At 33.8% G+C, this 12,983-nt stretch overlaps 2 protein-coding genes and 1 long non-coding RNA gene across 3 annotated transcripts; 1 reads left to right on the plus strand and 2 right to left on the minus strand.

Annotated features, from left to right (window-relative positions):
* Positions 1–3,024: 3,024 nt before the first annotated feature.
* Positions 3,025–6,372, minus strand: LOC104735690 (glutamine synthetase cytosolic isozyme 1-4). The gene is made up of 12 exons (XM_010455518.3): positions 5,732–6,372; positions 5,416–5,455; positions 5,213–5,316; positions 5,076–5,124; positions 4,871–4,977; positions 4,430–4,517; positions 4,217–4,345; positions 4,035–4,109; positions 3,894–3,947; positions 3,751–3,788; positions 3,497–3,656; positions 3,025–3,386 (listed from the first exon to the last, which is right to left on the minus strand). Exons 1-12 carry the CDS (start codon positions 5,803–5,805, stop codon positions 3,234–3,236), a joined length of 1,071 nt encoding a protein of 356 aa, XP_010453820.1. The 5' UTR covers positions 5,806–6,372; the 3' UTR covers positions 3,025–3,233.
* Positions 6,373–7,244: 872 nt separating this feature from the next.
* LOC104735691 (uncharacterized) lies at positions 7,245–8,140 on the minus strand. The gene is made up of 2 exons (XR_759486.3): positions 7,776–8,140; positions 7,245–7,459 (listed from the first exon to the last, which is right to left on the minus strand). It is a non-coding gene; the product is annotated as an uncharacterized LOC104735691 (long non-coding RNA).
* A 1,685-nt stretch (positions 8,141–9,825) lies between these two features.
* LOC104735692 (putative inactive receptor kinase At5g16590) lies at positions 9,826–12,523 on the plus strand. Its single transcript, XM_010455520.3, has 3 exons — positions 9,826–11,499; positions 11,591–11,908; positions 12,015–12,523. The coding sequence occupies exons 1-3, from the start codon at positions 10,182–10,184 to the stop codon at positions 12,287–12,289; spliced, it is 1,911 nt and encodes a 636-aa protein (XP_010453822.1). The 5' UTR covers positions 9,826–10,181; the 3' UTR covers positions 12,290–12,523.
* Positions 12,524–12,983: the final 460 nt, after the last annotated feature.

Here is a 12,983-nt window from a genome sequence, read left to right on the forward strand (position 1 = left end):
TAACCAACAACAGTCATAGAGAGAGAGATGTGATGTACATTGTTCATGAGGGGGTCCATACCTTTATATAAAAATTTGTTGAATATATATGTAACGTCAAGTTCTCTATATCTATATATTTTTATCATGATTAATAAATAAAGCTAGAATATTATGAGGGTGAAAGAGCACACAACACCAAAGAATGTACTGTGACACCCACCAACATCTCGTAACTATATAATTCATATATTGTACTTACCATACCGACTAGGTTCCAAATCATACCGGTTTTTTATTCTATTATTATTCTCCCAACCCCATGTCTCGGTTCTCTATTTTTTAATTTTGAATACAGGTTTGAAATGTTTCGGTTGTTACACATGGACTGATATACATCCACAACCTAATAGATGGATTATTATGAATGTGATGTTAGATTAAGAATTGCTGAATTTATTTTGTAGATTTAAATTTCCAATATTTAGTACAAATAGCGCAAGATTTGTAACTTTATGAGGTAATATATCAATTTTCTCTCACTTAGAACAAAGTTGTGGCACGTTGTGACAGTCGGGACAATGGCGTGTGGCTCGGTCTTTGTGTTGCTAATTGAAGTTTGACCCCTCAGCTCGTCGAATATCCGGTGGACTAATTAAGTGTTTTTGGTCGGACTGCCTTACCCAAAATATTAGCGTTGTGGCTTAAGTCTGTTATGCTTAGACCATGTTCCATGATCTAGTGTAGTCATATACGTCAAGTCCGATGCTGACTTGATTATCCAAGGTTACGAAAAAAATGGTAACTATATAAACATTTTCTCAAGCCTCTATGATGAAAAAAACTCTATTAACATTGCATGAAAAACATAATTATTAGCCGAAGTGTTTTTATTTAGATTCTTGATTTTGTTAAACCTGAATGTTTCTAGTGTTTAGAAAATATTAATTATTTGGTAAGATATTTCTCGTAGATCGTCTAATATTCAACCGTATGATGAATCATGTGCTGCAAATGAATGATTAAGAAAGGCGATAGTATACATCAACAACACAATCTATCAGCACGTCACATTTATGAGAGTTTTTATAACAACTCTATCTATAAAACCATTAAATTTAATTTATGGGTACGTTGATATGGATTTTTCTAAGTAGGTGTGAAATCTAAATGAGCTTTTTTCGCAAGATGTTAAAAAAGTGGGCACACAATAAAAATTGAAATTGACATAAATGTTGGAATATCTCAAAATTCCAATATGCAAAGTCAGCATAAATGGATCAAAATCTTAATTAATTGATGTAAGTTTAAGGTTGAGAGAGAGAGAGAGAGAGAGAGAGAGAGAGAGAGAGAGAGAGAGAGAGAGAGAGAGAGAGAGAGAGAGAGAGGAAGAAAAGGAGAAATTCAATGTAAAAAGAGTGATAAATGTGAAGAGACAGAAGGGCACAGGACTTTTCTGCCCATTGGAGAAAAGATAGCCTGATATGAGAGGTGATGAAATCATTTTGTAATCGATTGCTTTATGATTGCTCCTTTATATTTTTATATTTTTCTTTTATTTTGTAAGAGATAGAGAGCATTAATAACTAGTGAAAAACTTATTATTGAGTTGGAATTTGTTTTTTTTTTCTCTCTCTCTAAAGCTGTTAAAAAGTAGTAGAAGAGAAAAAAAGTAAATATTCAATAAACAAAGTGCTTTTCCCAAAGCTTTTTTTCCCCTCTGCGTTCTCACTTATACTATATGTTGACGTATTATTTTTTTCTGACAAATTAAAATAAATAAAAGATAAAGTCAAGGGAAGAAAAAAAGCAAAAGTTAAAAAAGCTGCACGATGATGAAGGTATAATGACTAAATGATAATCGAATGCATGCATGCATTGCATTGTCCTATATACACACACAACACATACCACAGTAACTTTATACTAACTTTTGCTGACTCGTTTGTTTTCAATTCAACCCTCAAAGCATTTACTTCTTCTTTCTTTTTTTTTTTTTTTTTTTTTTTTTTGTCAAAGCAAAGCATTTACTTCTTCTTCTACTTTTTATTTTACTTATTTCAACTCCCAAAGGATTCACTTCACAATTTCACATAGCTTCTTCCGAACTTTATTTATTTGTTTCAGTATGTAGATTTTTTTATTTTTTAAAGGTGAAGATATTTTGGAACCATAATGAACGACACCAAATCTTAACATGGACTAACAACACGAGTCTTCAACCACTGAATTACAAAATAAAAATTTTAGTCGGACTCAATGCATCCCGGATTACTTTAGATAATTTGTTGGATTTTTTTTTTTGGGTTTAAAGCCAAACAGAATTGGGACGAGAAAACCAATATATTGAATCAAATCAAACCTAATTTGTTTTGAATAACGTAAATAAAACAAAATTTTGGTGATCAAAACTAAAGTTTATTCATATTTCCATAAAGATAAGTACAGTATTAACAAAAATATCAAGCCGCAACCAACTTATATAGGTTCTTTAGACACTAGGCTAGCATACTAATAATAATAATAGTTTAAACCCAAATATAAGAAAGAATTTATATCAGAGTTTCAAGAAGTTTGTTCCAAGTATCAAAATAGCATAAGATTAGTGTACTTTGATTTCGTGTCTCCTAGCTTGTTGTATAGTGAAGGCTTTCTATATTTGTATATTGCATATTTGAGTCCATATAATTACAATGGGCCCAATAAAATTAATGTGTTTAAACTTAAATCATCCAATGTATAACCTTTAGATATAAGTTTTCTCTATCCATCTTTTGTAATGTCTAGTTTGGGCCGACTAGTAACGGAGAAGTCTGAAATATTTGCAATTTTTGTGTTTACGATTATTCATTTTTTTAAAAAAAATTTGACCCACCGAATTTTATATGTTTTTCCTCTTTTTTTTTTTAATTGACAAAACTAAAATTTTTGGTTAAGGATACAGTTAATTAAATCCGTTTACTCAGTTCGAATGTAATTGGTTCATTTAGGTTTTGTTTATGGTTTCAGACTTTCAGTAAAAAAAAAAAGTTAAGTTCAATTCGGTTTATAATCTGAATTTTGTAGAGGTTTAATTAGAAACATAATGAAGTAAAAGTTGGAGAACTATTATTCTCAGAAACAATTTTAAGACTTGAAAATCAAACATTTTAAAACGAAGAACACATGAGAACAGTTTCATAACGAGAAAAAGACCATAGAAGAATGAACATAAACTGATTTTAAAGATTCCTTGAAGCTCAAGGTTTCTTCTTTCATGGTTTCCAAAGGATTGTTGATTCAGCAATCATGGAGGTCACAGTGTAAGGATCCATGTTCGAAGCTGGCCTACGATCTTCAAAGTATCCTTTTCCATCCTTCTCAGTGTCACGGCCAACCCTAATCGATGCTCCACGGTTTGCCACACCCTGTAATAAACAAGTTTAGTTAGATATAGGTTTAGGCTCATGTGAACAAAAACCAAATCATGTCACTGTTTTAAATAGACTTATCTTATGAGTTTAGCTAAGATTCTTACCCATAAGAAAGTGTTGATATCTGCTGTCTCATGTTTTCCTGTGAGACGACGCTCGTTGCCTTCACCATAAGCAGCAATGTGTTCCTTGTGACGCAATCCAAGCTTCTCAATTGCTTTCTTTATGGCCTCGTACCCTCCATCTTCTCTCATCGACTTCGTACTGCACAAAAGGAAACATCCCAATTCACAAAAAACAAAAACGTAGAGAAATAATCATATGACCAAGAACCAGAATAGACACTTCTACAACATACCTGTAATTTGTGTGTGCTCCTGCACCATTCCAATCTCCCTGAAGTCGAAAACACACCAAAAGAGTAGTAACTAAGTGATTTTTACTAAACCAAATATTTTTGTTGATTTTTAATTTTTATACAGTATGGTTAAAAACACGAACCGGAATTGGTTTAGGGTCTAAAGACAGAACAACTCCGGCAAGTTGTGTGATCCTCTGTTTTACATACCCAAGAAACAGAGTCATAAATAAGAAACAGAGAGACAATGTGTATAAATCGCCATGATTGTTGTTGATATATACCTCGAGGATGTAACGAGCGACCCAGACCTGATCGGCGGCAGCAATTCCAACGGTAGGACCGACTTGGAACTCCCACTGAAACAAACACAAGATCAGTTTCACGGGTTTTTTTTTTTGTTGTTTTGAAATCGATCAAAACTATATTGAATCAGAAATATAAAAGAGAAAGGGTGAAATTAAACCTGGCCAGGCATGACTTCGCCGTTGGTGCCACTGACATTGATTCCGGCGTAAAGACAAGCTTTGTAATGAGAATCCACGATGTCTCTTCCAAAAGCTTTGTCTGCTCCAACTCCACAGTAGTATGGTCCCTGTTTTTATTGACAAAGATTTGATTTTTTGTTATTCATGAGCTCAGTCTAGATGTTTGGATGATCGCCAGAAACAGAGTTTACCTGAGGACCTGGGAAGCCGCCGACTGGCCAACCTACCGGCCACTTAATATCCTTTTGCAGCAAAGTATACTCTTGCTCAATTCCATACCTAAAATTTCAATATTTAAAACCTTGATTAGTTTTGAACAAAATATGTATATAGTGGACTGATATCGAAAAGAGTTAAAACCAACCATGAAAAATTATAGCAACTAATCATATTTTCTCCTAGTCAAAAGTTAAATAATGGATATACTTTATGTAAATAGAGTGTTCATATGATAATAATAATGTGTGAAAAAGATGAAAAGATATCGTGAGGTAAAAAAAATAAAACAAGACTACTCAACTTATATCAAAATCAGGACTACTCAACTACATCAAAATTTGCAAATTTGTTGACAGTATTTCACATTTTATGTTTGTAATATTTTAGAGAACATTTTGTTTTAAGATATTTACCATGTTACTTCGGCGACAACGTTGGGATCGCTAAAGATCTTGGCCGCCGCATGCCTTTTGTTTGTGGGAATCGGTTCACCTGCTGGTGTATACGCGTCACACATCACCTGATTCCCAAATCATTAACCCCCAAAACAAAATTAGTTAACAGTTCCAAGAATTTGTTCAAATGTATAAGAAAGCGTTAATTTGAGTTATCATTTACAAGGATGTTGTTGCCTCTCCTGAAAGGGTCTTGGAAAATAGCTTGAGGGCTAATTAAAAAAAACACATGCAAAAATCAACATATTGTTAATACATAATTTACTTATTAGTTGTATTAATTAGAATTTTGAAACATACTAGAGGATGACTTCACTGTCATCGCCAGGAGCTTGGCCGGTGCTAGAACCATCATAGTTCCATTTCGGCAACTCCGATGGATCTTTCACTGGTCCCGACAAAGTCTGCAATTACCAAAACGTTTAAATCCTTATTTTTAAGTTTCTTAGTCCTATTTACTCACCGTTTTATAATGCTCTAAAAACACAATAACTAATAATCACCCTTGCTTTGCTTCTCATATCCAAGCCTGATCCACCAATCCTGTTCATCAAAATACCAAAAGTTAATCAAAGTGTTTAGTGAATCCAAAATATTTTAACGTACTATATATGTTTTTACCAAAAGTTTAAAACTTTTGACTCATAAACCTCAAGAAATATGCAAACTCAAACACAAAAGCATGGTTCACCAAAGAACAATAAAACTATTGATCTATTATTATACAAATTAACAATAACAAAAAGATATGCTATTATAGCATTAAACTAAACTTCAAAACGCCTAAACTGACAGAGATCGATGAAGAGATTCACGAACCATATGTACTCGGCGATGATCTGGTCAGTGGAATCGGAGAGATCGAGATTGATCAAATCTGCAAGTGCCGACATTTTTTGAGGAATCTTCTAAAATATTCTTTGTAATTACGTACACTAAAGAGATTCCTGCAAGCTAAGTGTTTATATAATAGGGAAAGAGAAGGGGGTAGGTAGGTTGGTGTGTGCTTGACTTTGCTAATGCTTTTGGAAATTGTTTTCGGCAAAACTAAACAGAGACTGAGGAAATATCGGACTATTATTGGAAAATGCGAATTATCAGGAGATTCTGAAAGATTCTCTGGCTTTAGAAGATTCAATTTTCAGTTTTTTTTTGTTTTTAGCCGTTTTTTTAAATTAAAAACTCTGTATTTTACATATTTATAGTTTCCATATAAATAAACATAATTAAGAAAAAAAAATGTTGACCTGGATATCCCAGTGAGTACTATACTACCCATACATAAAGTTTCTCACCTAACCCTAGTTTTTGTTCAGTATATTAACATTACATATTTACCAAACTCCAGAATATAAAATTTCGCTCGAACATAATAATCATGTGCATCGAAATATAAAAGATATTGAGAATAAGAGACAATCGAATCTTTTGAGAGAGAGGGCTAAATAAATTAGGTTCATACACTTTCTAAGTGGGAATTTTGGATATAGAACAGTTTGGAATTGGAAGAGCGCGTACGTTATTTTTTTTTTTTTTTTTGTGTGTGTTTTTTTTTTTTTTTTTTTTTTGTGTTTGCTTATTATTTTACTCTTTTTTTTTAAGATTAAATCGTAGCAAGAAACTTGTGTTTACATTGAAAATGCGTGACCAATCTTTTCTCTAAGTCGTGGGGCTCTATCATTTGAGTGGTGCACCGTAAGCTTCCACTTGTTTCGAGATCCAAACTTTATCTTCTAAAGATTCTTGTTTTTAAGGATTCTTTGTCCCATATTAAACCGAGATATATTAGGATATTTGAAAATATTCTTAATCTACCAGACTTCTTGGAACTTTATCAAACATATACACATAATCTTGGAACTTTATCAAAAAAACCAGAACTGTAAGTCTGTAACTATTGGTTTTACATCATGCCATTAGAAATTAGAATTGGGATCGGTCAGTCCAATACTAGGTTAGATTAGTGATAATACCTAGTTATTGCAATTGGTTTGGTGGGTTAGCAGTAGTACTCATTAGGGCTTCTCCATCAAAGGATTTAACTAAAGTTTGTTAAAACATATTTTATTTTTAATTTTAGAAAAATGTGAAATTAAGAACTTATTAAGAAACTTCATTATTTCATGGGTCCATTGAAGGTTGTGTTATATTTGGAGTTCTTAATTAAAATTTCTTGTTCTTGATTAAAAGAGATTTGTTTGCCTGATTCTGATTTTTCTTGTTCTTTACCTAAGCTCCAATGCACTTGCATTCAATCATAGATAGCTCAAATGAACTGGGAGAATTGAGCCTATTCACATCATGTAGAAAATCAGCAACAGGAGATGGCAAATGAGATACAAATACTAGGATTACATTAACACACTTTCAAGCATCAAGTATTGACAACCTAACAATCTCAGACTTTGACAACAAGTGAGAACCAAAATAATCAATCAATATGTCACAAACAAGATTGTCTTTGGTCTAATCAACTTGAGCTGCATAATTGCTAAACGAACGCTCACTAGTAGTAGCAATAGTTCTTGACATTGAGCCTGAACCAACCTGGTAAAGGATATACACAAGAACGGAGGAGACCACAATTAAGTATTGATTCACATCAGCACACACATATATTAACATTCATCAAACACTTACAAAAGAATCAGATTCTTATTCTAAATCAAAAACAAGGTTTCTTATCATCAAACAAAGTATTCAATGCAAAGTATTCAAACAAACATATCAATTTCAAATTCTCAAACAACTATCATCATAATTTCGCTAGCATCAATTCCAATTTGTAGAACCCTAATTTCTTCTCACATCCATAAAACTCTAATTCATATAGATCTAGAAGTGAAATCAAAGAAATCATTACCCAGCTTTTTCGATTATTTCACCTCTCAATTCTTCGCTTCTTCTCCAAAACTTTTGCCATCGATCAATGGAGAGACGAAAGAGAGAGGACGAGAGAGAGAGACGAAAGAGAGAATAAAACAAAAAAAAGAAACTTTTTTTCTTTCAGCTAATCAAAAGTTGACACACACGGTTTCTAAATGAATCTAAAAAATCTTATATAACGATCGATGCTTAGTAAAATTAAGTTATTTTCATTATTTTTATTATGTTTTATTATTAGCAAACTTATAAAAAAACTTATAAGATGCATTGATGGAGATGACCTAAATCTTCCCGTTACTTCGGGCTATATAATATGTATATGTCAACGTACATTCTTCTTTCTGAAGATTTTAGATACAAACAAAATACAAAAGCTCTTTATCTTTTTTTTTTTATTTTTAAAAGCTCTTTATCTTCATTGGTGGGTGAGTCCTAATCCTCTAACCCACACACAGTCCCAACTTGTATATTATGATAGTGATGTTAAGTTGGACCGATGGGTTGTTGTATCAATCGAAATGACATGTATGCTTTTGTTCCTATCTTCCAACTATTTATTAATTTTAAGATACATAAACGTTTATTAATTCCCCCAAATATACGCAACTATACGAATTGAATCCCGAACAGTCTGCAGTTTAGTGTTTTTCTTCATGTATGCTACAACTAGTTTAGTTAGAAATTTTAAGCTATTGGTTTAGTCGTAGATCCAAATATTAAGACCTTTTTGAATTTCACAGTTAAACATTAAATTTCGCATTTTAAATTAGAAAACTCGTATAGGAGAAAAATGAATCATTAAAATTTTTGATTATTTTCAACAGATATTTGGAATATATCATAGTCTTCCATGACATTTATGCTAGTTGAGTAGTAGTCTCATTCCATTAAATGGGCTTCAAACTAATAATGCTGTTAAGAATTTCATTCTTCTGATTAATAATAACATAACTAAAACTAACCCATTCTCCTGAGTTTGTCTAAGAAAATTTTATGGGCCGTAATTCAAAAATAATGCAATGGGCTTATTTTGTATAACAAACTTTATTTAAATATTGATTAGAGTTCAAGGCAAAATAAAACGTCCGGCCCAAATGTTTTGGTCGAACCGAACTTATTAAGAATATCTTTTATATAGAAAATTACCTTAATGATATATTCTCACATTTGTACCTTTTTCCCCTAAATTTTCGATCTAAAATATTCGATTTAATAGAGAGAGTAAATTTTTACTTGTATAAGAAGTACAATATGAAACTAACAAAACCTTATGCACACGCACAATTATCATGACACCCTATTAATTTTATCGAAAGCATTTTCTAAATTTGGTTAAATCAAATTTGTTTTCAATAATTTTGTTTGTTTATAATTTTATTCGTGTACATATGATATATATTATTACCGACAATTACATAGTGCTTTAATGTAAATTATGAAAACCAATAAATGTGCAAGTGAGTTTCAGGTTTACCATCTTTTTTCTACGGCTGACAATATATTTTTCAATTAGTTATTTCAATTTTCCATTAAGTAGGAACTTCGTACATAAACATCATGTAATTGATGCCTACGGAGGCAGTAATAAATTTAAATATTTTACATATCCTAAAAAAGAATATAAATTAAATCGTGGTTCAGTCGGAGTTAGACATTATATATTACTCGAAACGTTGCTTGTTTTCCCACCAGACCAAAAGCAGTACCAAACATACTAAAACAATAACATTACTAAACGGTTAATAAAACTATGTATTGAAAGAAAAATCAACTAAGCTAGCCCTAGTTTTATTTCGCATTAAATTAATATACTCTCATTAACTATAGTATTTATTTTAAATCTCTCTAGATCTTACATTAAATGAAACATATATAAGTTAAAATAATAGGAATCAAACGATTTAAATTTATTACCTAAAAATGCTTATATTACACAGGCTGTTAAAAACAGAAAAAAGTAATCCCTAATATTGCTTTACATAAAATATAGAATACTATTTAATTAGAAAAGATTCTCTAGGTTTTCTGTAGAAAGGTAAATATTCAACAATTTAACTTTTTCTTTCCATTCACTGCACTCTGCAATTATAGTCTCTCTCTCTCTCTCTCTAATAAGTCCTTCATCATCTTCATCTCATAGGCGGCGAAACAGAGAGATACACATAGAGAGAGAGCTGAAATTTTATTAATGTGAGAAGATCTTCTTCCGACATTTTTCTCTTTCCAAAACACTGTTCTCAACCTAGTCGGAAAACACAAAGATTGTTTTCCCGACAAAACATCTGATAAAACAAAATAAAAACCATCTCCGAATCGATCTCAGAAACAGAGAAACAGAGAAGCATTCACTTCTCAAAAAGGAATAAACTTTGGTACGAAGAAGATGGAGAACAAGAAGACCAATTCAGGTCTCACCGTCTTCTTCTTCTTCTTCTTCCTCTTCTGTCTCGTCTCCGTCACCTCAGATCTAGAAGCTGACCGACGAGCATTAATCGCTCTCCGTGACGGCGTCCATGGTCGTCCATTGCTCTGGAATCTAACCGCACCGCCTTGTACTTGGGGAGGAGTACAATGCGAGTCGGGTCGTGTCACAGCACTCCGATTACCCGGTGTTGGTTTATCCGGTCCGTTACCGATCGCTATCGGAAACTTAACAAAGCTCGAGACTTTATCTTTCAGATTCAATGCTCTTAACGGTCCTCTGCCTCCTGATTTCGCCAACCTTACTCTGCTACGTTACTTGTATCTTCAAGGAAACGCATTCTCCGGCGAGATTCCTTCGTTTCTCTTCACTCTACCAAACATTATCCGGATCAATCTCGCCCAGAACAACTTCTCGGGTCGGATCCCGGATAATGTTAACTCCGCGACCCGTTTAGCTACTCTTTACTTGGAGGATAACCAACTTACCGGTCCGATCCCGGAGATTAAGATTCCGCTTCAGCAGTTTAACGTCTCTTCGAATCAGTTAAACGGGTCGATTCCGGATCCGTTGTCGAGTATGCCCAAAACCGCTTTTTTAGGCAACTTGCTGCTCTGTGGGAAGCCGTTGGATGCTTGTTCCGTCAATGGCACCGCCACTGGAACCGGTACTGACACGCCTGGAAAAGGCAAAAAGGACAAGTTATCTACCGGAGCTATTATCGGGATAATGATCGCTTGTGTCTTCGGGCTTATCTTGCTTTTCTTGATCCTGTTCTGTCTTTGTAGAAAGAGGAAGAAAGAGGAAAATAATGTGCAGTCGAGAAACATCGAAGCAGCTCCAGTTCCGACTTCATCAGCCGCCGTAGCTAAAGAATCAGCGGATGTCCCTCCTCCGGTGGCTTATGGTAATGGTGCACCACATTCATCTGAGAATGGTTCATCTAAGAACCTTCCAGTGAGTAAAGATCTGACGTTTTTCGTGAAATCGTTCGGCGAGTTTGATCTCGATGGATTGCTTAAAGCTTCCGCGGAAGTACTTGGTAAAGGAACGTTCGGATCATCGTACAAGGCGAGCTTCGATCACGGTTTAGTGGTGGCGGTGAAACGTTTGAGAGATGTGATGGTGCCTGAGAAAGAGTTTAGAGAGAAACTGCAGGTTCTTGGATCAATAAGCCATGTCAATCTTGTGACGTTGATCGCTTATTACTTCAGCCGCGACGAGAAGCTCGTTGTTTTCGAATACATGTCGAGAGGAAGCTTATCCGCACTTTTACACGGTAAAAAAAAAAAAAAGACTCTTTTCGATGTTTTCAGTTTCTTTAGTGATCATCATAGATTGTTAAAAATCAATTCTTTGGGAATTCACAGGTAACAAAGGAAGTGGTAGGAGTCCATTGAACTGGGAAACAAGAGCCGGTATAGCTTTAGGAGCCGCAAGAGCTATAAGCTATCTCCATTCGCGTGACGCGACAACATCTCATGGAAACATTAAATCTTCTAACATTCTCTTGTCTGAATCCTTTGAGGCTAAGGTCTCTGATTACTGTCTTGCTCCTATGATCAGCCCTACTTCTACACCAAACCGCATTGATGGTTACCGAGCTCCTGAAGTAACCGACGCTCGTAGAATCTCACAAAAGGCTGATGTTTACAGCTTCGGTGTTCTCATTCTTGAATTACTCACAGGTACGTACAAACAACACACACAATACAAAAAGAGAGATCTTGAAATCCGCATCTTAGGTCAAAAATGTGATTCTTTTTTTTGTGTTTGATTTTTTTTTTTTTGCAGGGAAATCTCCAACGCATCAGCAGTTACACGAAGAAGGAGTAGATTTACCGAGATGGGTTTCATCGATCACTGAACAACAATCACCGTCGGATGTGTTTGATCCAGAGCTCACAAGGTATCAAGCAGAGGGGAATGAGAACATGGTCAGGCTTTTAAAGATTGGTATAAGCTGTACGGCTCAGTATCCAGATAGTCGTCCTACAATGCCTGAAGTCACGAGGCTCATCGAGGAGGTTACTCGTTCATCTGGTTCACCAGGTCCTTTGTCTGATTGATTGATTTGTTTGTTTTTTTTTTTTTTTTTCCTTTTTTTCATATGGGGTCTAAATTGATCGTTTACAAAGTTGTTTGGCTTAAATTTGAATTTCTTTATATAGGTTGTTGGGTTTTTTTTTTCTTGAAGTCCGTTGAAAGATACGTCAATTTTTTTTTATTACTTTTATATTATTTTTAGTGTTAAGAATTTTATAATTTTTAAAAAATATAAATTGTTTGAGTGTGGAACAAAAGGTACATCTCTCCTTTTCAATTGGCCACCCCCATTTAACTTGAATTTAGTAATTTTTACTTTATTTCATAAAGCAAAAGTGCAAAACCTATCCACTAATTTGAACTCTTTCTGTCTAACCAAACTATACAATAAAACGGCAGAAACGAAAAGAGGAACCTACAGTATAAGATTTTTAAATTGCTGAATTTTTGAATATGCATAAAATATAAGATTTTTGATAAATTGTCTCCAAGTCCGGCAGATCATAAAAAGTCAACGACAAATATATTCTGTCTTTCCTCAATTTTTTTTTTTTTGTCAAACACTTTCCTCAATTTTAAGTTTTATTTTTATTAGTGGTGACTAAGACTAAGTAGCTAAATATACTTATTACAATCTCCGTGGAATAGATAAAATTTTAGGTAACGGGTCTATTCAAGTTTCTTACTTGAATCTGCCAAGTTAGTCCCCCACCTTTC

This window comes from Camelina sativa, chromosome 13, assembly GCF_030686135.1.
Source record: "Camelina sativa cultivar CO46 ecotype springtype chromosome 13, ASM3068613v1".
Classification (NCBI taxonomy): Eukaryota; Viridiplantae; Streptophyta; class Magnoliopsida; order Brassicales; family Brassicaceae; genus Camelina; species Camelina sativa.

What these genes read in the sequence shown, in the direction of transcription:
- LOC104735690 (XM_010455518.3), bottom strand. Translation starts at nt 5,805, where the DNA reads ATGTCGGCACTTGCAGATTTGATCAATCTCGATCTCTCCGATTCCACT. An exon ending in ATATGAGAAGCAAAGCAAGG is followed by an intron (nt 5,317 to 5,415) that starts GTGATTATTAGT and finishes TGGTAATTGCAG; the next exon opens with ACTTTGTCGGGACCAGTGAA. An exon ending in GGAGAGGCAACAACATCCTT is followed by an intron (nt 4,978 to 5,075) that starts GTAAATGATAAC and finishes TTTGGGAATCAG; the next exon opens with GTGATGTGTGACGCGTATAC.
- LOC104735692 (XM_010455520.3), top strand. Translation starts at nt 10,182, where the DNA reads ATGGAGAACAAGAAGACCAATTCAGGTCTCACCGTCTTCTTCTTCTTC. An exon ending in CTTATCCGCACTTTTACACG is followed by an intron (nt 11,500 to 11,590) that starts GTAAAAAAAAAA and finishes GGGAATTCACAG; the next exon opens with GTAACAAAGGAAGTGGTAGG. An exon ending in CATTCTTGAATTACTCACAG is followed by an intron (nt 11,909 to 12,014) that starts GTACGTACAAAC and finishes TTTTTTTTGCAG; the next exon opens with GGAAATCTCCAACGCATCAG.